At 40.7% G+C, this 25,757-nt stretch overlaps 2 protein-coding genes across 2 annotated transcripts in view; one reads left to right on the top strand and one right to left on the bottom strand.

Moving 5' to 3' along the window:
* Window positions 1-3,662: 3,662 nt before the first annotated feature.
* Window positions 3,663-23,904, top strand: tubg1 (tubulin, gamma 1). Its single transcript, XM_061905364.1, has 11 exons — window positions 3,663-3,818; window positions 7,964-8,076; window positions 12,571-12,738; window positions 12,811-12,879; window positions 15,309-15,388; window positions 15,460-15,586; window positions 17,451-17,537; window positions 19,804-19,953; window positions 20,013-20,165; window positions 20,224-20,385; window positions 22,861-23,904. The coding sequence occupies exons 1-11, from the start codon at window positions 3,770-3,772 to the stop codon at window positions 23,056-23,058; spliced, it is 1,356 nt and encodes a 451-aa protein (XP_061761348.1). The 5' UTR covers window positions 3,663-3,769; the 3' UTR covers window positions 23,059-23,904.
* The window catches only part of plekhh3 (pleckstrin homology, MyTH4 and FERM domain containing H3), a 151,691-nt gene continuing 149,311 nt past the window's right edge, over window positions 23,378-25,757 (bottom strand). The window contains exon 13 of the mRNA XM_061905363.1: window positions 23,378-24,684. Within this exon, the coding sequence (XP_061761347.1) occupies window positions 24,529-24,684 (156 nt within the window). The 3' untranslated portion in view covers window positions 23,378-24,528. The remainder of the gene's footprint in view (window positions 24,685-25,757) is intronic.

The raw sequence follows: 25,757 nt of genomic DNA, 5'->3' as shown, positions 1-25,757 counted from the left end.
GGAAGTGTCACTCGTGACGTCACGAGTTTGACCAGGCGGTAATACTAAGCATGCGCTAATTATTTTGGGAAGCGAGTGTGACCCGGCAGTAATTCAAGGCAGGCGCCTACTATATGCCTTGCAGCAATTCAAGGAAATACGGTATTTATTTTTGTACGTTTGGTCCAATATGGCTCTTTCAACATTTTACGTTGCCGACCCCTGCTCTAAACCAGGCCTGGGCAATTATTTTGAGTCAGGGGTAGGACTGGGCGATAGGGGTGTGGAAAAAAATTGATTCGAATTTGAATCGCGATTCTCACGTTGTGCGATTCAGAATCAATTCTCCTTTTGTCTAAAAACAAAATATTTTTTTTATCAATCCAACAAAACAATACACAGCAATACCATAACAATGCAATCCAATTCCAAAACCAAACCTGACCCAGCAACACTCAGAACTGCAATAAACAGAGCAATTGAGAGGAGACACAAACACGACTCAGAACAAACCAAAAGTAGTGAAACCAAAATGAATATTATCAACAACAGTATCAATATTAGTTATAATTTCAGCATAGCAGTGATTAAAAATCCCTTATTGACATTATCATTAGACATTTATAAAAATAAAAGAACAATAGTGTCACAGTGGCTTACACTTGCATCGCATCTCATAAGCTTGACAACACACTGTGTCCAATGTTTTCACAAAGATAAAATAAGTCATATTTTTGGTTAGTTTGATAGTTAAAACAAATTTACATTATTGCAATCAGTTGATAAAACTATAGTTTCTTCAACTTAAAAATAGCTGACCATTTTACCCCCCTTCTTTGGGATTATATTCCCAGTTTTGATCTCGGACGTCTGGTCGCTTATAGCATATAAGAATATTCTATTACTGTTAAGCAAACTAGGAATAATAAAACGCGCCAAAACATGTGTCCTTTTTCATAGCTACACATATGACAAAAAAATGTGTGAAAATCAGTGGTATTCAGTTAAAGGCCTACTGAAACCCACTACTTGTGTCTGATTGCGGTCTGATAGTTTATATATCAATGATGAAATATTAACATTGCAACACATGCCAATACGGCCTTTTTAGTTTACTAAATTACAATTTTAAATTTCCCGCGAAGTGTCGTGTTGAAAACATCGCGGAATGATGACGCGTGCGCGTGACGTCACCGGTAGTAGCGGACATGTCCTCCCAGCCCCGATCACGGCTAAACGTAGTCTGTTTTTATCGCATAATTACACAGTATTCTGGACATCTGTGTTGCTGAATCTTTTGCAATTAGTTTCATTAATAATCGAGACTATAAAGAAGAAAGATGTAGGTGGAAAGCGGTGTATTGCAGCCGGCTGTAGCAACACAAACATAGCCGGTGTTTTGTTTGTTTGTTGTGAAGCTTTAATATGGAACAGAGCGGTCAAGCGAACATGGTTCTCTTCCACATGTCAACCGGCAGGGATCGGTGAGAAAATTGTGGTAATAAGTCGGCTCTTACTGTAAACATGAGCGGAGATTGTGTCGTTCCTCCTGCAGCTGTCCAAGAGGCAGCTGCGACTTTCTTGGCTCCTCCATGGCTTCCCTCAGAGACACTGGCGGTCACCACACCCCTCCGAATTTCAGGTATGAGTATATAATCTCCCTAAAACATTAGTAACACAATAAGCAGATAAGGGATTTTCCTGAATGATCCTAGTAAATGTGTCTAATAACATCTGAATCGCTCCCACTGCCCTCGTCTTTTTTTTCCTTTTTTCTTCTAGTCGTTCACTCTCACTATCCTCATCCACGAATCTTTGATCGTCACTCAAATTAATTGGGGAATTGTCGCTTTCTCGGTCTGAATCGCTCTAGCTGCTGGTGGCCATGATTGTAAACAATGTGAGGATGTGAGGAGCTCCACAACCAGTGACGTCACGTGCACATCGTCTGCTACGTCCGGTACATTCAAGGCTTGTTTATTAGCGACCAAAAGTTGCGAACTTTATCATCGATGTTCTCTACTAAATCCTTTCAGCAAAAATATGGCAATACCGCAAAATGATCAAGTATGACACATAGAATGGACCTGCTATTCCCGTTTGAATAAGAAAATCTCATTTCACTAGGCCTTTAAAGTCTAAGTCGAGTTGCAAGTCTCTTCACATGTCTAAAGTCATCAAATTCATGACTCGAGTCTGACTCGAGTCCACACCTCTGGTATTCAGTGAGGTAAGATGAATTAAATGCGCTGACAGTTCATTGCTCCTGCCAAATGAATTACACTGAGTGGAGCGGATCACCACTCCAAGATGGCGGCCCCATGTCTCGTCAGCACCAGTAGGCAGTAGCGCTACCATGAATTGATTAACGTGGACTCCGCCAAGGCTGCCCTTTGTCACCGATTCTGTCCATAACTTTTATGGACAGAATTTCTAGGCGCAGTCAAGGCGTTGAGGGGTTCAGGTTTGGTGGCCGCGGGATTAGGTCTCTGCTTTTTGCAAATTATGTGGTCCTGATGGCTTCATCTGGCCGGGATCTCCAGCTCTCACTGGATCGGTTCACAGCCGAGTGTCAAGCGACCGGAATAAGAATCAGCACCTCCAAGTCCGAGTCCATGGTTCTCGCTCGGAAAAGTGTGGAGTGCCACCTCCGGGTTGGGGAGGAGACCCTGCCCCAAGTGGAGGAGTTTAAGTACCTCGGAGTCTCGTTCACAAGTGAGGGAAGAGTGGATCGTGAGATCAATTGGCGGATCGGTGCGGCGTCTTCAGTAATGCGGACGTTGTATCGATCCGTTGTGGTGAAGAAGGAGCTGAGCCGGAAGGTAAAGCTCTCAATTTACCGGTCGATCTACGTTCCCATCCTCACCTATGGTCATGAACTTTGGGTTATGACCGAAAGGACAAGATCACGCGTACAAGCGGCCAAAATTAGTTTCCTCCGCCGGGTGGCGTGGCTCTCCTTTAGAGATAGGGTGAGAAGTTCTGCCATCCGGGAGGAACTCAAAGTAAAGCCGCTGCTCCTTCACATCGAGAAGAGCCAGATGAGGTGGTTCGGGCATCTGGTCAGGATGCCACCCAAACGCCTCCGTAGGGAGGTGTTTAGGGCACGTCCGACCGGTAGGAGGCCACGGGGAAGACCCAGGACACGTTGGGGAGACTATGTCTCCCGGCTGGCCTGGGAACGCCTCGGGATCCCCCGGGAAGAGCTGGACAAAGTGGCTGGGGAGAGGGAAGTCTGGGCTTCCCTGCTTAGGCTGCTGCCCCCGTGACCCGACCTCGGATAAGCGGAAGAAGATGGATGGATGGACCTGGACTTAAACAAGTTGAAAAACGTATTCGCGTTTTACCATTTAGTGGTTAATTGTACGGAATATGTACTGTACCGTGCAATCTACTAATAAAAAGTTTCAATCAATCAATCAATCCCTTGATGCTGTCTATGGTTTTCTCGTTTCTGTTGCACTTTTGCCAATGCAACTTCCGGTAACAAAATACAAAAATGCTAAATGCAATGGATTAACATATTACACACTACGAATAAGTGGTGTAGGCATTTCTGTAAAAATCTATCGATTCATGTAAAATATATATGTATATATTTTTTCTAAATGTCGCGAGTAATAGTTATTACACACTGGTTAACGTTTCAGTCGTTACCAAATTTAGCCTGTAGGAGGCGTGGTATTACACTTACACTCGGTGCCCTGCCGCCAATAAATAGACAAGGAAGTACCAAGCGGGAAGCTGCAGTCCATCCGTTTTAGCTAGCGGTGCCAACGAAGACTTGAAAATGCCCCGGGAAATCATAACGTTACAACTTGGACAGTGCGGCAACCAAAGTACGTACATTGATACTTTGTTTTTACATCACCGTATAAAAGAAAAAAACACAATTGATATGCACGTTTATTTTCGCTATCGACAAGCGGGATGGACTGTTTTGGTCAGACAGTGACGTCACCATCAAAGCAGCTAACACATGTTTAATTCGCATGTTAAACTGAGTAAATCCGAGCCAATAGATGTACAAATAGATGTTAATATACCTAAATGTGTGCCAATGTTGCTTGGCTCAATGGAATATGACTGCAGCAAATGGTACGTCTCGGTTGAAGCAACGCTATGTTAATTATAAAGTTAAAGTACCAATGATTGTAACACACACACACACTGGGAGGTGAGGGGAGCAGTGAGCAGCAGCGGTGGCCGCGCTCGGGAATCTTTTTGGTGATTTAACCCCCAATTCCAACCTTGTGTGCTGAGTGCCAAGCAGGGAGGTAGTTGGTACCATTTTTATAGTATTTGGAAAAGGGCTGGGCAATATGACATTTTTTTTAATATCTCAATATGAGAATCAGCACCTCCAAGTCCGAGTCCATGGTTCTCGCCCGGAAAAGGGTGGAAGGCTATCTCCGGGTTGGGGAGGAGACCCTGCCCCAAGTGGAGGAGTTCAAGTACCTAGGAGTCTTGTTCACGACTGGGGGAAGAGTGGATCGTGAGATAGACAGGCGGATCGCTGCGGCGTCTTCAGTAATGCGGACGTTGTACCGATCCGTTGTGGTGAAGAAGGAGCTGAGCCGGAAGGCAAAGCTCTCAATTTACTGGTCAATCTACGTTCCCATCCTCACCTATGGTCATGAGCTTTGGGTCATGACCGAAAGGATAAGATCACGGGTACAAGCGGCCGAAATGAGTTTCCTCCGCCGTGTGGCGGGGCTCTCCCTTAGAGATAGGGTGAGAAGCTCTGCCATCCGGGAGGAACTCAAAGTAAAGCCGCTGCTCCTTCACATCGAGAGGAGCCAGATGAGGTGGTTCGGGCATTTGGTCAGGATGCCACCCGAACGCCTCCCTAGGGAGGTGTTTAGGGCACGTCCAACCGGTAGGAGGCCACGGGGAAGACCCAGGACACGTTGGGAAGACTATGTCTCCCGGCTGGCCTGGGAACGCCTCGGGATCCCCCGGGAAGAGCTAGACGAAGTGGCTGGGGAGAGGGAAGTCTGGGTTTCCCTGCTTAGGCTGTTGCCCCTGCGACCCGACCTCGGATAAGCGGAAGAAGATGGATGGATGGATATTTTTAGGCCTTATCGCGATACGTATCTCGATATTTTGCCTTAGCCTTAAATTAACACTTGATGCATATAATCACAGTAGTATGATTATTGTATGTGTCTACAGTGAGGCAAAAAAGTATTTAGTCAGCCACCGATTGTGCAAGTTCTCCCACTTAAAATGACGACAGAGGTCTGTAATTTTCATCATAGGTACACTTCAACTGTGAGAGACATTGTAGGAATTATCCATCCATCCATTTTCTACCGCTTATTCCCTTTCGTGGTCGCGGGGGGCGCTAGCGCCTATCTCAGCTACAATCGCGCGGAAGGTGGGGCACACCCTGGGCAAGTCGCCACCTCATCGCAGGGCCAACACAGAAAGACAGACAACATTCACACTCACATTCACACACTATGGCCAATTTTTAGTGTTGCCTATCAACCTATCCCCAGGTGCATGTCTTTGGAAGTGGGAGGAAGCCGGAGTACCAGGAGGGAACCCGCGCATTCACGGGGAGAACATGCAAACTCTACACAGAAAGATCCTCAGCCTGGAATTGAACCCAGGACTGTAGGACCTTTGTATTGTGAGGCAGACACACTAACCCCTCTTCCACCGTGAAGCCTTGTAGGAATTATAAAGAATTTATTTGTCAATTATGGTGGAAAATAAGTATTTGGTCAGTAAAAAAAATTAAACTCAATACTTTGTAATATAACCTTTGTTGGCCATAACAGAGGTCAAGCGATTACTATAGGTTTGCACACACTGTAGCTGGTATTTTGGCCCATTCCTCTATGCCAGGGGTCGGGAACCTTTTTGGCTGAGAGAGCCATGAAAGCCAAATATTTCAAAATGTATTTCCATGAGAGCCATATCATATTTTTTAACACTGAATACAACGAAATGCGTGAATTTTTAAGTATGACCAACATTTTAAGAGTATAATAAGTATCGTATTATTTTTAATAACATTGTTATTCTAAAAGTTAACCAATAATAAATATAATACTTCTTTCCATTAATGCGACATCTTGAACAGGTGCGATAGAAAACGGAGGGTTGGATTAAAATGCATGAGAATGTTTTATAATTTGAACGTTATTCTTAACACTGTGATTACCAGCAGAAATATTAATTACTTCTCGTGTTAAGCAATGTCAGCTAAGATTGATCTGAGAGCCAGATGCAGTCATCAAAAGAGCCGCATCTGGCTCTAGAGCCATAGGTTCCCTACCCCTGCTCTATGCAGATGTTCTCGAGAGCAGTGATGTTTTGGGCCTGTCGCCTAGCAACACGGACTTTTAACTCCCTCCACAGATTTTCTATGGGGTTGAGGTCTAGGGAGTGGCTAGGCCAGTCTGGTGCAGGTCTACAATTATTTTCCTGGTGTCCTTCGACAGCTCTTTGGTCTTGGCCATAGTGGAGTTTGGAGTCTGACTGTTTGAGGCTGTGGACAGGTGTCTTTTATACAGATAACGAGTTCAAACAGGTTCCATTAATACACAGGTAACGAGTGGCGGACAGAAGAGCTTCTTAAAGAAGAAGTTACAGGTCTGTGAGAGCCGGAGATCTTCCTAGTTTGTAGTAACCAAATACTTATTTTCCACCATAATATACAAATAAATTATTTAAAATTCTTACAATGGGAATTCTTGGATTTTTTTTTCACGTTCTGTCTCTCACAGTTGAAGTGTACCTATGATGAAAATTACAGACCTCTGTCGTCATTTTAAGTGGGAGAACTTGCACAATCGGTGGCTGACTAAAGACTTTTTTGCCCCACTGTACATTAAAACATTCTTGTTCATACTGCATTAATATATGCTAATTTTAAACTTTCATGCAGAGAGGGAAATCACAACTAAGTCAATTTAGCAAAAGTGTATTTATTAAACAGTTATTAAGCAGTGGCACAAACATTCATGTCATTTCAAAACAGAAAGTGCAAGATTGTCAGAGACATTTTAAAACAAGCTACAAGTGCACTTTTGTGCATGATGTCACCAAGATGACATCAAAACAACACTAAATTAAAGTGCAGTTTTTGTACAGAACGCCACCACATTAGTATAAAACAAAGTGCATTTTTGTGCAGATGTCACACAAGATATTTCAATAACTGTCAAATAAAAATGAACTGCATAATAGGAAATTAAATAGTGTTCGGCCTCCGCTATGCGGTAGGTTACTGCAGACATTATCTCCTTTTGTTGACTATTTTTTTCATACGTTGATGTGGAAATGTTTGCCTCGGCATTTTGATGGTGTTGGCGTATGGCACCGAATGGAGCTGTTGACATGCGGTGTAATCACTCTTCATCCTCTAGCAGGTGACTTTTCAAATGATGCTACATACTAGCAGTAATGCTACTTTTTGTAGCAACGCTTTTGCCCCACACTTGACAAATTACGGTTGTCTGTTCGACACATTCCCGCTTGGAGCCAAACCACCGCCAGACGATGGACTCCGTGCTGTTTTTCTTGGGAATTAATTATTCCTTCATTTGTTACCAGATTTGCAGCTTCTTTCTCTCGTATTACCACTCGCACCACAGCTAATGTTACCCATGCTGCTACCTCTTTGCTCCGTATACGTATGTGACGCATGTAAGAAGGTGCGTTTGCTGTATGTGAGAAGGAGAGACAACAAAGAGTGACAAAAGCTTGTAGTGTAATGCCCGCAGCTAAAAGCAACTGCGTGAGAACGTATACTCGAATATCACAATATAGTCATTTTCTATGTCGCACAGAGACAAATCCACGATATATCGCCCAGCCCTACTTTGGTACGACTCGGCCGGGGTTTGAACTCACGACCTACCGATCTCAGGGCGGGCATTCCAACCACACGGCCACTGATGCTCAAGTTGTCTGCAATGTTAAAATCAACACGTCTATCTGACAAACCTAACGTATTGTTTGTTTGCAGTCGGCTTTGAGTTCTGGAAGCAGTTGTGTGCAGAGCATGGCATCAGTCCAGAAGGGATTGTTGAGGAGTTTGCCACGGAAGGGACGGACAGAAAGGATGTGTTCTTCTATCAGGTATGTGCCGGAAAATATCGTCATGCTTTGGTGCTGCTCTTTACCACTATAGAGATGTGTCACATTGAGGTCCAGTCACGATCAAAAGTTTACATACACTTGTAAAGAAGATAATGTCATAACTGTCTTGCGTTTCCAATACTTTTTACAACTCTTATTTTTTTGTGATAGAGTGATTGGAGCACATACTTGTTGGTCACAAAAAACATTCATGAAGTTTGGTTCTTTTATGAATTGATTATGGATCTACTGAAAATGTGAGCAAATCTGCTGGGTCAAAAGTATACATACAGTAATGACTAGAGATGTCCGATAATGGCTTTTTTTTTACCGATATCCGATATTCCGGTATTGTCCAACTCTTAAGAACGTATACCGATATCAACCGATACCGATATATACAGTCGTGGAATTAACACATTATTATGCCTAATTTTGTTGTGATGACCCGCTGGATGCATTAAACAATGTAACAAGGTTTTCCAAAATAAATCAACTAAAGTTATGGAAAAAAATGCCAACATGGCACTGCCATATTTATCATTAAAGTCACAAAGTTCATAATTTTTTTAACATGCCTTAAAACATCAGCTTGGAATTTGGGACATGCTCTCCCTGAGAGAGACTATGAGGAGGTTGAGGTGGGCGGGGCTGAGGTAGGGAGTAGCGGGGGGTGTATATTGTAGCGTCCCGAAAGAGTTAGTACTGCAAGTGGTTCTGGGTATTTGTTCTGTTGCGTTTGTGTTGTGTTACGGTGCGGATGTTCTCCCGAAATGTGTTTGTCATTCTTGTTTGGTGTGGGTTCACAGTGTGGCGCATATTTGTAACAGTGTTAAAGTTGTTTATACGGCCATCCTCAGTGTGACCTGTATGGCTGTTGACCAAGTATGAATGCATTCGCTTGTATGTGTGAAAAGCAGTAGTTATGTGAGTGAGCTAGCACGCCAAGGCAGTGCCTTGAAGATTTATTGGCGCCCTGTACTTCTCCCTATGTCCGTATACAGAGTGGCGTTTAAAAAAGTAATATATTTTACTTTCTGAAACTGATACCGATAATTATGAAACCGATACCGATAATTTCCGACATTGCGTTACAAAGCATTTATCGGCCGGTAATATCGGCAGTCCGATAATATCGGACATCCCTAGTAATGACCACATAATTTTCCTCCAGAAGGTGTTATCTTTGTCCATGTGATGTCAGATGAATCAAAAATGTTGCTTTTTGGCCACAATACCCAGCCATATGTTTGGAGGAGAAAATGTGTGGCCTTAAATCCAGGAACACAATGTCAACCGTCAGACATGGTGGTGGTAGTATTATGCTGTGGGCCTGTTTTGCTGCCAATAGAACTAGTGCTTTAAATGGGACAATGGAAAAAGGAGAATTACCTCCAAATTCTTCAGGACAACCTAAAATCATCAGAGGTTGGGTCTTGGGCGCAGTTGGGTGTTCCACCAGGACAATGACCCCGAACACACGTCAAAAGTGGTAAAGGAATGGCTAAATCAGGTTAGAACTAAGGTTTTAGAATGGCCTTCCCAAAGTCCTGACTTAAACGTGTGGACAATGCTGAAGAAACAAGTCCATGTCAGAAAACCAACACATTTAGCTTAACTGCACCATTGTTGTCAATAGGAGTGGTCAAAAATTCTACCAAAAGCTTGCAGAAGCTTGTGGATGGCTACCAAAAGCGCCTTATTGCAGTGAAACTTGCCAAGGGACATGTAACCAAATATTAACATTGCTGTATGTATACTTTTGACCTAGCAGATTTATTTGCTCACATTTTCAGTAGACCCATAATAAATTCATAAAAGAACCAAACTTTATGAATGTTTTTTGTGACCAACAAGAATGTGCTCCAACCACTCTATCACAAAAAAAAAAAAAGAGTTGTAGAAATTATTGGACACTCAAGACAGCCGTGACATTATGTTCTTTACAATTGTATGTAAACTTTGGACCCCGATGGCTTGCCTGTGGGTGTATATTCAGTGTTGATGTGCAACAACACAATTCGCCACTAGATGTCACCATACGACCGTTGCATTGAATCTCTCACAGTTTAAAAGAGGAACCGCACTTTAAAATAATGATTTTCCTATCATTTACAATCCCCATGAAAACCAGGAACACATGTTTTTTCTCTTTTAAGCATTCTAACTCATAAATAAAGGCCTACAAAACTTAGCTAACTATGGAGGTGATGGGATTCATGACATCACCGTGTATTTTGCACCCATAACCTGCCAACTATACTGCATTTACATATCATGACATGATTATTGACCATGTATTAGAGTTTGTCATTTTAAACCCTAACGTTATGGGACTACATTTAGCAGCGCCGTGATAACAAACTTAATTTTCCTATATTGACATACTGAGCTGCTGCATTGCCTCCGAGCTGGTAAAAGTTCATTTTAGATTATAAATTACGCCACTCACTTTCATAGTTGAAGGATGCGGCCATAAATCAAGACATTGACGCGGAGATGGCGAGAAAGTCACACAAAAAAACGCTCGTTAGCGGCACAATTTTTAAAAAATTATTTATTTTAAAGGATAAATTCCTAACCTAAACGGGAAGTTATTAACATCCCATCGCATTGCTCAGTAAGTGATTGTTTTATTATGGTCATAGTTTGTATATCATGTTCAGCACTGAGCAATACTGCTGCATGATGCGTAGTGTTTAACAAAAGCTGCATTTGTTTAGCACAGATCATCTAAAACTTGTAGATCGTCCTCTTCGTATTCGGTTTAAAAAATATAAGGTTCTGGATCATCTTTTGTCCCAAAGTAGTCTTTGATGTCTCTTACAAAGTATGTCATAGTTTGTAGTGTTTGGTGGCGACGGGAAAAGCAAACGTTGTGATGCGTCTGTGCAATGAATGCTTAAATGTTTAAAAATACGTCAATATTACATGTTGTTATGAATGTGCCTGTTACTACATTACATATATACTTACAGTGTGTATATAAAACGTTGAAGGTGCTTGGTGTTTTTTTTTACAGCGTTTTATAGACTGAATAGGGCTATTCCATTTTTAGCTGACTTTTTGTAACATTCAATTACAAATTAGAATGCTTAAAAATTTGAAAAAACACGTGTCCTTGTCTTACATAATGATTGTAAATAATAAGCAACAACCCCTTTAATGAAGGAGTACTTGTGGTGTAAGGGTGTAACGGTACACAAAAATCTTGGTTCGGTCCGTACCTTGCTTTAGAGGTCACAACAAAATATACATTTTTTAGTTATTTATTTACCAAATTTGTAAACAATGGCTTTATCCTTTTAACATTGGGAATACAATAATAATTCTGCCCAAAAATAGAAAGGGCTGTGTGTGTGATGGATGTAAGCCCCCACTAGGCTGATCAGTGCAACAGCAGGCAGTCATGAATGCTAAAGATAACAATAACATACATATAGGGTCCATTGCCAGGGTTCATGTGGTCAATATATATAAAATAAAAAACTAAATAAAACTAAATAAGATAAGGCTCATAATTGGTTTCTTAACAAAACTTTCTACACATAAAGTGCAACATTTCTACACATAAAGTGCAACATTAAACTGCTTCAAGTTGTTGCTCGGATTAAATACTATGACAAAACTTGTCTTTTACATAAAAAAAGTGCAACAGTAAACAGTTTCAAGTCAACTCAGCCTCAGATTAACTTTTGTTTTTACCCCAGCCTTTTAACCCCGGTGACTTTCACTCAATCTTCATGTTTTTTGTCAGAAAAATCATTTTATCCATATTATCTGCAGAAAGAGCAGACATGCTTGCAGTTAGAATGTCTCCAGCTGTGGAAAATACCCTTTCACTGGGCAGGGAGGTAGCAGGTATGGCGAGGTAGTGCTTTGCTAACTTGGCAGTAAGAGGATATATGGGCTCATTGTTCTTCCACCATAGAGGTGGGTCAAAATCTAGTTGTTAATGCAATATGGTCTTAAATCTGCTGCTATAAAAACATTTGTTATTGCTTCAGCCCTGCCTGACTCGCCGAGGAGAGGCTGCTTGAATGCGGTGGAGAGCTTTGTTTGCACCACGCTCGTCTTTCTCTTCGTTGAAGCAATGTTCACTTACGGGAGGTGCCGCTTCAAATGGGTTAGCATATTTGACGTGTTGCCAGAAGCATACCCTACTGCCGCTGAACAATGTCGGCAAACCGCTTTCGCCTTGTCCACATCTCGTCCTCCATCGTTGTACCGTACCGCGAAGCTGAAGTGTTCCCAAACGGGAGATCTTAACGAGGGAAGACGGTCTTCCAGCTCTGGCTTTTTACATGTTGTCATACCCCGGCCGTTGCTAGCATGCTGTGTGTTGTGCCTCGGTGTGCATTGTTCTATGTCCGTTTGTGCGGCGCGCTACTTAATATGTCCGCGTGGAAACCCGTTCGGTGCACCTCCGTTCCGAACCGAACCCCCCACCATTATTGTGGTGTAATCTGTAACCTGGTTTATGTGAATGTGCAGGCCGACGACGAGCACTACATCCCCCGTGCAGTCCTCCTGGACCTGGAGCCCAGGGTGATCCACTCCATCCTTAACTCGCCGTACGCCAACCTGTACAACCCGGAGAACATTTACCTGTCAGAGGACGGCGGGGGCGCAGGAAACAACTGGGCTAGCGGATATTCCCAGGTGGAGCCCACGACCTAACATAACACGAGGTGGCGTTCATCAGAATGACATAATGTTCTCTTGTCTCTGCAGGGGAAAAAAATCCAAGAGGACATTTTTGACATCATCGACCGGGAGGCAGATGGAAGCGACAGTCTCGAGGCAAGCAATGACTTCAAAATTGTGCACCTGATGAATAATTCCCTCTATCTACTGTTTTGAGGAACTTTGGGATGTCTTCCAGTGTGCTTCACGGCCCTCTCGCCATACACTATTATTCTTAGCGCTTTCTTTAGCTGCAGGCCTCTGTAGAATAACACACATTTCCTCACTAATGTGTGCACTTCCTGTAGGGCACACTGACCCCACACTGTGTGCAAGGTGGGGCCCTGCTCGTGTGTGTACGTTGGCATGACACAGTGTGTAATAAGTGCGCTGCTAATAGCTAAGGGCCGAGTAGAAGGCAGGTATTACAGGGCGGGGCTGGGGGCGGCCCCACTTGAACTTCCATTTTAATAAGTGCTCTCAAACACACACACACACATGCTGGTTATCATTTGGAATGGGGACCAAGTTCTTGATCATCACTTGTGGGGACCACCTTTTCTGTAGGACAGGGGTCAGGAACCTTTTTGGTTGAGAGAGCCATGAAAGCAAAATATTTCAAAATGTATTTCCATGAGAGCCGTATACTATTTTTTAACACTGAATAAACCTAAATGTGTGCATTTTTAAGACCAACATTTTTAGAGTATAATAAGTATCTTATTCTTTTTAATAACATTGTTATTCTAAAGCGAACCAATAATGAATATAATAATTCTTAGCATGAACAGGTGCGATAGAAAATGGATGGTTGGATTAAAATGCATGAGAATGTTTTATAATTTGAATGTTATTTATAACACTGCTATTACCAGCGGAATTATTCATTACTTACTGTGTTAAGCAATATCAGTTAAGATTTATCTGAGAGCCAGATGCAGTCATAAAAAGAGCCACATCTCGCTCTAGAGCCATAGGTTCCCTAACCCTGCAGTAGGATGTGGAGGTATATAAAAAAAAAAAGAGGTAAAATGGCCACTGCCCAGTTAGCTCATACACGTCTTTAAATCTCTGCTGATCATTCTTTCTGGAGACCCTGGGGAAATAGAGTTAATATGGTTCATGGGGACCAAATTTAAATAATTTTGCATAATTCACACAAATTTGTACGTGACTACTGAGAACCATTTATTAAAAAAAAAAAAAAAAGTTCAAATTAAATATGACATGATCCTCAGAATACAACACAACGTCCTTTTATTGGAAGTTTCACCATTTAAGTGTTAAAGCAAATCCTGCATCTTCTGTTAGATTACTGAAAACTGCTATTTAGCAGTAATGAAGTTGTCTTCATTACACTTATTGTAATATTTTTGTATTTTGTTTCCATTTATACCCGCATTATTTACTTTTTACATTTGATCTCAATTCTTTGTTTTTCTTTTTTTGTGTCCTGTCCAACTTTTCAGGCCAATCATATAGTTGATGTAGATGCCCATATCGGCTGTTAAGATTTCCTTTACAAAAGAGAAGTGTAGGATACTTTTCTTGTTGCCTTATTTGAATTAGACTTTTAGTGAATTATATTTATATAGCGCTTTTCTCTAGTGACTCAAAGCGCTTTACATAGTGACACCCAATATCTAAGTTACATTTAAACCAGTGTGGGTGGCACTGGGAGCAGGTGGGTAAAGTGTCTTGCCCAAGGACACAACGGCAGTAACTAGGATGGCACAAACGGGAATCGAACCTGCAACTCTCAAGTTGCTGGCACGGCCACTCTACCAACCGAGCTATGCCGCCCCCCCTTTATTAAATGTATTTATATTATCATTTGGTGCAGCCGGGCCGGAGCTGAAGGGGATAGAGAGAAAAAAGAAAGACAAAGGGGGACATTTTGGGGATAAGAAGAGGATTAGACAGAGAGACAAAAACAACAGCAAACCCAACAATAACAACAAAAACAACAACAATAGAACACCAGCAGCACATACGATATGTACAAATGATGGTAAAAGTGATAGCAAAGAAGCAGTTAGCGAAATGAATAATAATACAGAAATGAAAATGAGCATTTTTACACTACAAATGGAGCAATACAAATATCGATAGAAATAGCGCTATTGAAAATGAACAATACCAATTGATCTTAATTCTGTACACCGCTGCTGGAATTTTAATTTTCCTGAGGGAACTCTCTTGAAGGAATCAATAAAGTGCTATCTATCTATCTATTTAAAAAGATAGATAGATAGATAGTATACAAAAAAATATATAAATACGTTTAGGAGACCTGTTTTTTTGTCCCCATACTTTCAGAGGTCCCCTAAAGGTGACTGTGTAAACAGAGCGATGTCCCCATTAAGTCAGCATTGCTGAAACACACACACACACACACACACGTTTAAGTTTCTATCTCCAGAGGACAAGCACCATGTGGCTGCCCCTGCTCAGTTGTGATATTTACTTTGAACCAGTATCGACTGAAGCAACTGCCAAGTAGCGCACCTTTCCCTTTATTCATGTATTTACTCCCGCCCCTGCAGGGATTTGTGCTGTGTCATTCCATCGCTGGGGGGACAGGCTCCGGTCTGGGCTCGTACCTGCTGGAGAAACTGAACGACAGGTGCGGAGACACGTCACACTCAAGTTAAACCTTGTTTAGTCTCACCATCCTTTTTGTTTGCCGTCATGCAGGTACCCCAAGAAGCTGGTGCAGACGTACTCGGTCTTCCCCAACCAGGACGAGATGAGCGACGTGGTGGTGCAGCCGTACAACTCACTGCTGACGCTCAAGAGGCTCACGCAGAATGCCGACTGTGTGGTGAGCGGCCGCCGCCGTGTTTTTGATGACATCATTGCTGTTTTTCAAAAGGCCAACTGCAAAAATGCTGGTCAAAGGTCTTCTATATCAGGGTTTCTTAACCTTTTTGACCTCAGGGCCCAACTTTTCCACTACAAAGGGGCATAAAGCCCAATCAACTATTAACACTGAATTAGTAATCTTACTCTGGATTTTAATAATTTTCAATAATTATATCTAAACATCCTTACAGTTTACAAGCCCCGTTTCCATATGAGTTAGGAAATTGTGTTAGAGGTAAATAAAAACAGAATACAATGATTTGCAAATCCTTTTCAACCCATATTCAATTGAATGCGCCCCCATACCATCACAGATGCTGGCTTTTCAACTTTGCGTCGACAACAATCTGGATGGTTCGCTTCCTCTTTGGTCCGGATGACACGATGTTGAATATTTCCAAAAAACTATTTGAAATTTGGACTCGTCAGACCACAGAAAACTTTTCCATTTTGCATCAGTCCATCTTAAATGATCTTGGGGCCCAGAGAAGCCGGCGGCGTTTCAGGATGTTGTTGATAAATGGCTTTCGCTTTGCATAGTAGAGCTTTAACTTGCACTTACAGATGTAGCGAAAAACTGTTTTTAGTGACAGTGGTTTTCTGAAGCGTTCTTGAGCCCATGTGGTGATATCCTTTAGAGATTGATGTCTGTTTTTGACACAGTGCCGTCTGAGGGATTTAAGGTCACAGTCATTCAATGTTGGTTTCCGGCCATGCCGCTTACATGGAGTGATTTCTCCAGATTCTCTGAACCTTTTGATGATATTATGGACCGTAGATGTTGAAATCCCTAAATTTCTTGCAATTGCACTTTGAGAAACGTTGTTCTTAAACTGTTTGACTATTTGCTCACGCAGTTGTGGACAAAGGGGTGTACCTCGCCCCATCCTTTCTGTTGAAAGACTGAGCATTTTTTGGGAAGCTGTTTTTATACCCAATCATGACACCCACCTGTTCTCAATTAGCCTGCACACCTGTGGGATGTTCCAAATAAGTGTTTGATGAGCATTCCTCAACTTTATCAGTATTTATTGCCACCTTTCCCAACTTCTTTGTCACATGTTGCTGGCATCAAATTCTAAAGTTAATGATTATTTGCAAAAAAAAATTATGTTTATCAGTTTGAATATCAAATATGTTGTCTTTGTAGCATATTCAACTGAATATGGGTTGAAAATGATTTGCAAATCATTGTATTCCGTTTATATTTAGATCTAACACAATGTCCCAGCTAATATGGAAACGGGGTTTGTACAATCTTGTCAAATGATATGAAGCCAATCACAAAGAGTATTATTCATTTAACTCATAAACCTTAGGCTTTAGTCATCCTGATTAGAAAAATAAACAATGAAATATACTGCATAAGAAGGCACTCAATAGGAATGGGTACTGAATCCGGTACTTTTTTGGCACCGACCGATTCATGTAAAATCAAACGCGTGATGTCAACGTGTACTTCAGCTCTTGGTGATCAGTCCAGCAGTACTGAGAGCGGACTCTGCTAAACTACCTTTTAGGTAATGTTGCAATTTCCAATGCCAACAAATACATTGACTGAAAACTGAAACGCAAGTAAAGTAACGCTTCACCTTTCCAAAAATGATGTTGTCGTTACTGCCGCAAGTGGCGGAAAAGTGTATTACAATGGAGTACCCCTGCGTCCCATATGAACCCCAGCTGAGAAACAGATATTTTTTGCGCCTGGGTGATTAAGAAACACCGCTCTAAATGATGGGATTGTTGTGCCGTGTTAAAGAAACTGCTTTTGCTCTTCTTGGTGTCCATGTTGGTTTTTGTCTCACCTCCCCGTGGATCATCAGGTGGTGTTGGACAACACGGCTCTGAATCGCATCGCCACAGACCGCCTCCACATCCAGAATCCATCCTTCTCACAGATCAACCAGCTGGTGAGGAAAAAAACTCAATAGTTTATTTTAAATAGTTAAATATTAATTTAAATTGATATATGTCTATATTTTTTTAATTTATTTATAAATCTTTGTAGTATTTTATAATATTTAGATTGAATTCTTTAAATCTTCTTATATTTAAATAATATATAGCATGTATATAATAATTGAATGTAATGTTTGAATTGATGTATTAATCAAAACAAACATAGCTAATAAGTCTTAAAATTCTTCCTAAATAATTATTGGATATTTTGTAAATTTTATATTCCTTTTAAGTGTAATTTTTATTTGAAGTGAAATGTATTTTTGATTACTATACTTAAATGTATATTTTAAAATAATTTATATTTGTTTGATTTTTATGTATGTATATGCATGTACAATGGGGCAAAAAAGTATTTAGTCAGCCACCGATTGTTCAAGTTCTCCCACTTAAAATGATGACAGAGGTCTGTAATTTTCATCATAGGTACACTTCAACTGTGAGAGACAGAATGTGAATAAAAATTCAGGAATTCACATTGTATGAATTTTAAAGAATTTATTTATAAATTATGGTGGGAAATAAGTATTTGGTCACTTCAAACAGGGAAGATCTCTGGCTCTCACAGACCTGTAACTTCTTCTTTAAGAAGCTCTTCTGTCCTCCACTCGTTACCTGTATTAATGGCACTTGTTTGAACTCTTTATCTGTATAAAAGACACCTATCCACAGCCTCAAACATTCAGACTCCAAACTCCACTATGGTCAAGATCAAAGAGCTGCCGAAGAACACCAGGAAAAGAATTGTATACCTGCACCAGGCTGGGAAGAGTGAATCTACAATAGGCAAGCAGCTTGGTGTGAAAAAAGCAATTGTGGGAGCAATTATCAGAAAATGGAAGACATACAAGACCACTGATAATCTCTCTCGATCTTGGGCTCCACGCAAGATCTCATCCCGTGGGGTCAAAATGATCATGAGAACGGTGAGCAAAAATCCCAGAACCACACGGGGGGACCTGGTGAATGACCTGCAGAGAGCTGGGACCAAAGTAACAAAGGTTACCTTCAGTAGTACACTACGCAGACAGGGAATCAAATCCTGTAGTGCCAGACGTGTCCCCCTGCTTAAGCCAGTGCATGTCCAGGCCCATCTGAAGTTTGCCACAGAGCACATGGGAGAATGTCATGTCGTCAGATGAAACCAAAATAGAACTTTTTGGTATAAACTCAACTCGTCGTGTTTGGAGGAGGAAGAATACTGAGTTGCATCCAAAGAACACCATACCTACTGTGAAGCAAGTGGGTGGAAACATCATGCTTTGGGGCTGTTTTTCTGCTAAGGGAACAGGACGATTGATCCGTGTTAAGGAAAGAATCGTTAGATTTTGAGCCAAAACCTCCTTCCATCAGTGAGAGCTTTGAATGGTTGACCAAATACTTATTTTCCATCATAATTTACAAATACATTCTTTAAAATTCCTACAATGTGAATTCCCAGAATTTTTTTCCACATTCTGTCTCTCACAGTTGAAGTGTACCTATGATGAAAATGACAGACCTCTGTCATCATTTTAAGTGGGAGAACTTGCACAATCGGTGGCTGACTAAATACTAAATGCCCCACTGTATGTATAATAATTGAAAGTAATGTTTGAATTGATTTATTAATCAAAACAAACATAGCTAATAAGTCTTAAAATTCTTTCTAAATAATTACTGGATATTTTGTAAATTTTATATTCCATTTAAGTGTAATTTTTATTTGAACTGAAATATATTTTTGATTACTATACTTTAATGTATATTTTAAAATAATTTATATTTATTTGATTTGTATGAGATTGGCGCCAGCAACCCCCTGCGACCTCATAAGGAACAAGCGTTAGGAAATGAATGGATGGATGGATGATTTGTATGTATGTATATGCATGTGTGTGTCTTGGCAGATCTTGTATTTTGTAGGAATACAGAATATATATTCCTGCTTTAGGAGCACTTGCATTCAGAGGAGGAGCTACACTTCCAGTTTCACACAACAACACAAAATGGGAATTGTTATGATCATGCTCCGATTCTAAAAGATGTTTGTTGGTACCCATTAATTTTCTACAACTTGTCCCTTTTGTGGTCATGGGGGGCTGGAGCCTATCCCAGTGCATTAAGTAGAATATTGTTGAGTTTCATGCAGCTCAACTTCTCATTTCTGATGTTGAAATATTTGAATGCTATTTTTGACTTGGTTCTACTTGATGTGGCGTCCAACGTGTCCCTCAGGTGTCCACCATCATGTCCGCCAGCACCACCACGCTGCGCTACCCGGGCTACATGAACAACGACCTCATCGGCCTCATCGCCTCCCTCATCCCCACGCCGCGCCTCCACTTCCTGATGACGGGCTACACGCCGCTCACCACCGACCAGTCGGTGAGTCTGCAAGCAAAGCCTGGGACTTGTCGCGGTTTTAAAAAGCGAGTGGGTCTCAGGTGGCCAGCGTGAGGAAGACCACGGTGCTGGACGTGATGAGGAGGCTCCTGCAGCCCAAGAACGTGATGGTGTCCACGGGCAGGGAGCGCCAGCCCAGCCACTGTTACATCGCCATCCTCAACATCATCCAGGGGGAGGTGGACCCCACTCAGGTACGGCCCGCCGCCCTCCTCCTCCTCCCACGGTGCCTCAGCGTGTTTGCTCCCACAGGTGCACAAGAGTCTCCAGAGGATCCGGGAGCGCAAACTGGCCAGCTTCATCCCCTGGGGTCCTGCCAGCATCCAGGTGGCGCTCTCCAGGAAGTCCCCCTACCTTCCCTCCGCCCACAGAGTCAGCGGCCTCATGTTGGCCAACCACACCAGCATCTCCTCCGTGAGGCCAAAACTCTCATCTTTCACAACTTTAGCATGGCATTTCAGGTGGCACAAGTGCTAACATTACACTCGCATCTTAACTGTAATGTCATGATTGTTTGATGGAGAAAAACTAAATCAAAAAGCACTTTCACCTCTGTAACCAACTACCGTATTTCCTTGAATTGCCGCCGGGGCGCTAATTAATTTAAAACCTCTTCTCACTCCTGCGCTTACCAAAGGCATGCGGTAAAAGTAAGCATGCGCTAATTATTTTAATACCTCTTCTCACTCCGGCACTTACCTAAGGCATGCAGTAAAGAATTGAGTGTGATGTAAGCTTGGATCTTATATCCTACTGAATAGCTCTTAATCTTCTACACAAACTTTAGCGACACTAGCATAGCTATGTGATGCTAAAGTGCTAACATTCCGCTTGCATCCTAACAGCAGCGTCATGCTAGGTTAACATATACATATGCTTCCACCTCTGTGACCAACTAATTGATATTTTGCTTCATTTTAAGATGTGTAGCAAAGCCTACACAAACTTTTGGGACACTCGCATAGCTATGTGATGCTAAAGTGCTAACATTACGCTCGCATCCTAACAGCAATGTCATGCTAGGTTAAAATATACATATGCTTCCACCTCTGTGACCGACTAAAGGATATTTTGCTTCATTTTAAGATGTGTAGCAAAGCCTACACAAACCTTAGCGACAATAGCATAGCTATGTGATGCTAAAGTGCTAACTTTATGCTCGCATCTTAACAGCAATGTCATGCTAGGTTAGCATATACATATGCTTCCACCTCTGTGACTGACTTTGATATTTTGCTTCATTTTAAGATGTGTAGCAAAGCCTACACAAACTTTTGGGACACTCGCATAGCTATGTGATGCTAAAGTGCTAACTTTATGCTTGCATATTAACAGCAATGTCATGCTAGGTTAGCATATATATATGCTTCCACCTCTGTGACTGACTATTTGATATTTTGCTTCATTTTAAGATGTGTAGCAAAGCCTACACAAATTTTAGCGACACTAGCATAGCTATGTGATGCTAAAGTGCTAACATTACGCTCACATCCTAACAGCAATGTCATGCTAGGTTAAAATATACATATGCTTCCACCTCTGTGACCGACTAATGGATATTTTGCTTCATTTTAAAATGTGTAGCAAAGCCTACACAAACTTTTGGGACACTCGCATAGCTCTGTGATGCTAAAGTGCTAATATTACGCTCGCATCTTAACCGCAACGTCATGTTAGGTTAGCATATACATATGCTTCCACCTCTGTAACCGACTAATGGATATTTTGCTTCATTTTAAGATGTGTAGCAAAGCCTACAAAAACCTTAGCGACAATAGCATAGCTATGTGATGCTAAAGTGCTAACATTACACCCGCATCTTAACAGCAATGTCAGCATATACATATGCTTCCACCTCTGTGACTGACTATTTGATATTTTGCTTCATTTTAAGATGTGTAGCAAAGCCTACACAAATTTTAGCAACACTAGCATAGCTATGTGATGCTAAAGTGCTAACATTACGCTCGCATCTTAACAGCAACGTCATGTTAGGTTAGCATATACATATGCTTCCACAACTGTGACCAACTAATTGATATTTTGCTTCATTTTAAGATGTTTAGCAAAGCCTACACAAACTTTAGCGACACTAGCATAGCTATGTGATGCTAAAGTGCTAATATTACGCTTGCATCTTAGGTTAGCATATACATATGCTTCCACCTCTGTGAGCGACTAATGGATATTTTGCTTCATTTTAAGATGTGTAGCAAAGCCTACACAAATGTTGGTGACACTAGCACAGCTATGTGATTAAGTGCTAACATTATGCTCGCATTTTAACTGCAACGTCATGCTAGGTTAGCATTTCCTTAATTGCCGCAGGGCATATAGTATGCGCCTGCCTTGAATTACTGCCGGGTCAAACTCGCTTCCCAAAATAATTAGCGCATGCTTAGTATTACCGCCTGGTCAAACTCGTGACGTCACGAGTGACACTTCCCCTGTCATCATTTTTAAAATAGAGGAGGCTGATTTCAATACCGGTAGTTTGAAATCGCATAAAGGGAAGAAGATTAAGAGCTATTCAGTAGGATTTAAGGTCCAAGCTTACATCACACTCAAATTTTTACTGCATGCCTTTGGTATGTGCCGGAGTGAGAAGATGTTTTTAAAATGATTAGCGCATGCTTACTTTTACCGCATGCCTTTGGTAAGCGCAGGAGTGAGAAGAGGTTTTGAATTAATTAGCGCCCCGCCGGCAATTCAAGGAAATACGGTATTTCTTGCAGGAAAAGAAGTATAGTATGCTTTGTTGTAAGATGTGTAGCAAAGCCTGCCTTTTAATGTATTTATTTTTTTTAAAATAAAACCTCTCTGCTTGGTCCTGTGTACACCCAACAATTCAACTTCCTGACTTTGTCCTCCCTCACGTCTCCTCTGCAGCTGTTCGAGCGAACGTGTCGTCAGTACGACAAGCTGCGCAAGCGCGAGGCCTTCCTGGAGCAGTTCCGCAAGGAGGACATTTTTAAGGACAACTTTGACGAGCTGGACAACTCCCGTGAGGTGGTGCAGCAGCTGGTGGACGAGTACAGCGCCGCCACCCGGCCCGACTACATCTCCTGGGGCACGCAGGAACAGTAACGTAACTTCAATCACCTTTTTCACAGCAAAAACGTGCAAGTCTCTCTCCGATAATATTACACCTCCAACAACATAACATGAAAGAAACGGGATATATTTAGCTGCAAATACGCTAAGAGTCTTACTTTTTTGACGGTCACATGCTTGAAATATTTAGTTTAAGTGACAAAATGATTCTAAAAACACTGGATTGTTAGATGTGTACCTAATCAAGTGTCCAGTGAATGGCTTGTCGGACCTAAAAAAAAAAGATATTTAAACCTTCCTGCCGCGGCCGTTTAACAATGAAGCCTTTGAAAAATGAAAAAAACACCCAAAATCTAATAAAATGTTTTATTAATTACAGTATTTGTCTTATTGCACTTTCAAGTTAGTTTCAAAATAAAACAATAGTGCAATAAAGTATACACAGAACAGAAAAGGTACCATGCAGCGTACAAAAAGCTTCAAAACTGACTTTTTTTTTGGGGGGTGGGGGGGTGTTTTTTTTTGCTACAACGTACGATCAGGAGCTGCCTGCAGCTGCAGTCGGAGGAGAAGCCAAAGGGAAGAGATGTGGATCACATGTGCAGGATCGCGAATGATGCTTTCATTCTATTAAAAGGAAAACTAGTGAGGGGGTAGAAATATCTTTGGTCCATGTGGGAACTCATCCACTGCAACATTTTAGCTTTGTACATTAAAAAAATATTTTTAGTGAGGGTTTATTTTTCCCCCAAAAATATCAAGCGTCATATTCACTTATCCTTTAGACACTATAATTGTACGATGATGTCATTGTGTCTGTAAAAAAACATTTTTTGGGTTAATTAGGACAAAAAAAATAAAGCTTTCATAACTGACTAACATGATTCATATTTGAAGTCAATGTCCAATTAGGTGATTTACAAATGGATTCTAGGACTAAGTCTGGACTACTTTAAGTTTTGAAACCAAAAAAAAAGTAATCCTAGTGAGTCTGCATTATTAAGACCATATTTGGATTATTTTTAAAGCATTACAAAAATGAAAAACAAATACTGGAGCTAATTGAAGGGCGGGCAACAGCAATTGATGAGAGCCAATACAAAAGTAACAATATTCATTTAACAATATATGTATTAATATTAAATTAAATCATAATAATGTAATATCACACTTATTTAAATATAATTTGATAAATAAATCATTTAGCTATAATAATAAATGAATACATGTTTTGTATTGGCCCTCATTCAGGTGTACCTAATGAAGTGGCTGTAGATTGGGGTGAAAGAACGGTGATGTCATCAGGCAAAAAAAAAAAAAGTTTGTAAAAGCGGGACCCGACATCAGTCTCCATGGCGACATCGCTTAACGTTCGCAAAGTCACATGACTCGGCGCAGGAGAGGAGGGGAGATGGCCGCGGGTCACCTGGCCTGCAGAGTTCTCAGGACAACACTTGTCCTTTAGTCCAGGAGGAAGAGCGAGACTGGCGGCTGGCTGTCATGTCAGACAGGATGGGAGGGCAGCTCCAGCAAGGCGGGCGTAGGCGCGTGGTGGAAAGCCAGGTCGGTGGCGTCTGAGATCTTGAAGTCGTCGCCTTTGCCTCGCTGGAGGCGGACGGCGTGGAAGTAGGCGTTCATCAACTGCATGATCTCACTCAGCTGCGGGGACACAAGTCTTACTTTCATGATCTTATTATCATCCAGTAAGACCACTTACACATACTTTAAGATTTACTGAAAACAAGTAAACAACAGTTATTAATATTAGCTGACTTGTATTAATAAGAATATTCACACAACACAACCACTGTTGGAATATTTGCGCTGAGTCAGCATTAATAGTGTGGATGAGTTAACTGTAAATTAATTAAAATACTAATAATTCATCATATTTCAATGTTTAAACACTTGTATTTTTTTACTTTGTCCATCCATCCATTTTCTACTGTCTCCTATATTGAATAATACTAAAATATGACTAATCAATAGTATTCATAAACAATATTGATTTGAATAATGATATAAATAACATGAAATTATATTATGCATAATTCGAAAAATAACCAAAATCCATCCATTTTCTACCACTTGTACTGTATGCTTTATTAAATACAAAAAATTCAATTAATCATCACACAAATAATAGTATATCAACAATATTAATATGAATAATTATGTAAATATGATCAAATAAATAATATAAATAACATGAAATTATTTTATGAATATGCATAACAATTAAAAACTCCATCTTTCTATTGTATATGCTTTATTAAATACTAAAAATAACACTATTAAATCACCAAAATAATACTATTAGATCAACAATATTTAGATGAATAATGTAAACATGATTGGATGGATTAAACAAAATGAAATTATAGTATGAATATGCATAATACGAATAATACTAACAATAACAATCCATCTATTTTCTATGCTTTGAATAAATACTAAAAATGACTATTAAATCACAAAATAATAGTATTATATCAACAATATCGATATGAACAATGTTGTGAATATGATCAAATAAAAACTATTAGGAATACAAATATTACAATGCTTAATAATACAAATATTACTAACAAAAAAAACCATCCATCTTTTTTCTTTGCGTAATTAAATAAATACAAAAAATTATACTATTAATCATCACAAAAATAATAGTATTATATATATGAATGATTTAAATATGATAAAATAAACAATGATAGAAATACCATGAAATA

Source organism: Nerophis ophidion, linkage group LG07 (assembly GCF_033978795.1).
Source record: "Nerophis ophidion isolate RoL-2023_Sa linkage group LG07, RoL_Noph_v1.0, whole genome shotgun sequence".
Classification (NCBI taxonomy): Eukaryota; Metazoa; Chordata; class Actinopteri; order Syngnathiformes; family Syngnathidae; genus Nerophis; species Nerophis ophidion.
This window is presented reverse-complemented; position numbering and strand designations above follow the sequence as displayed.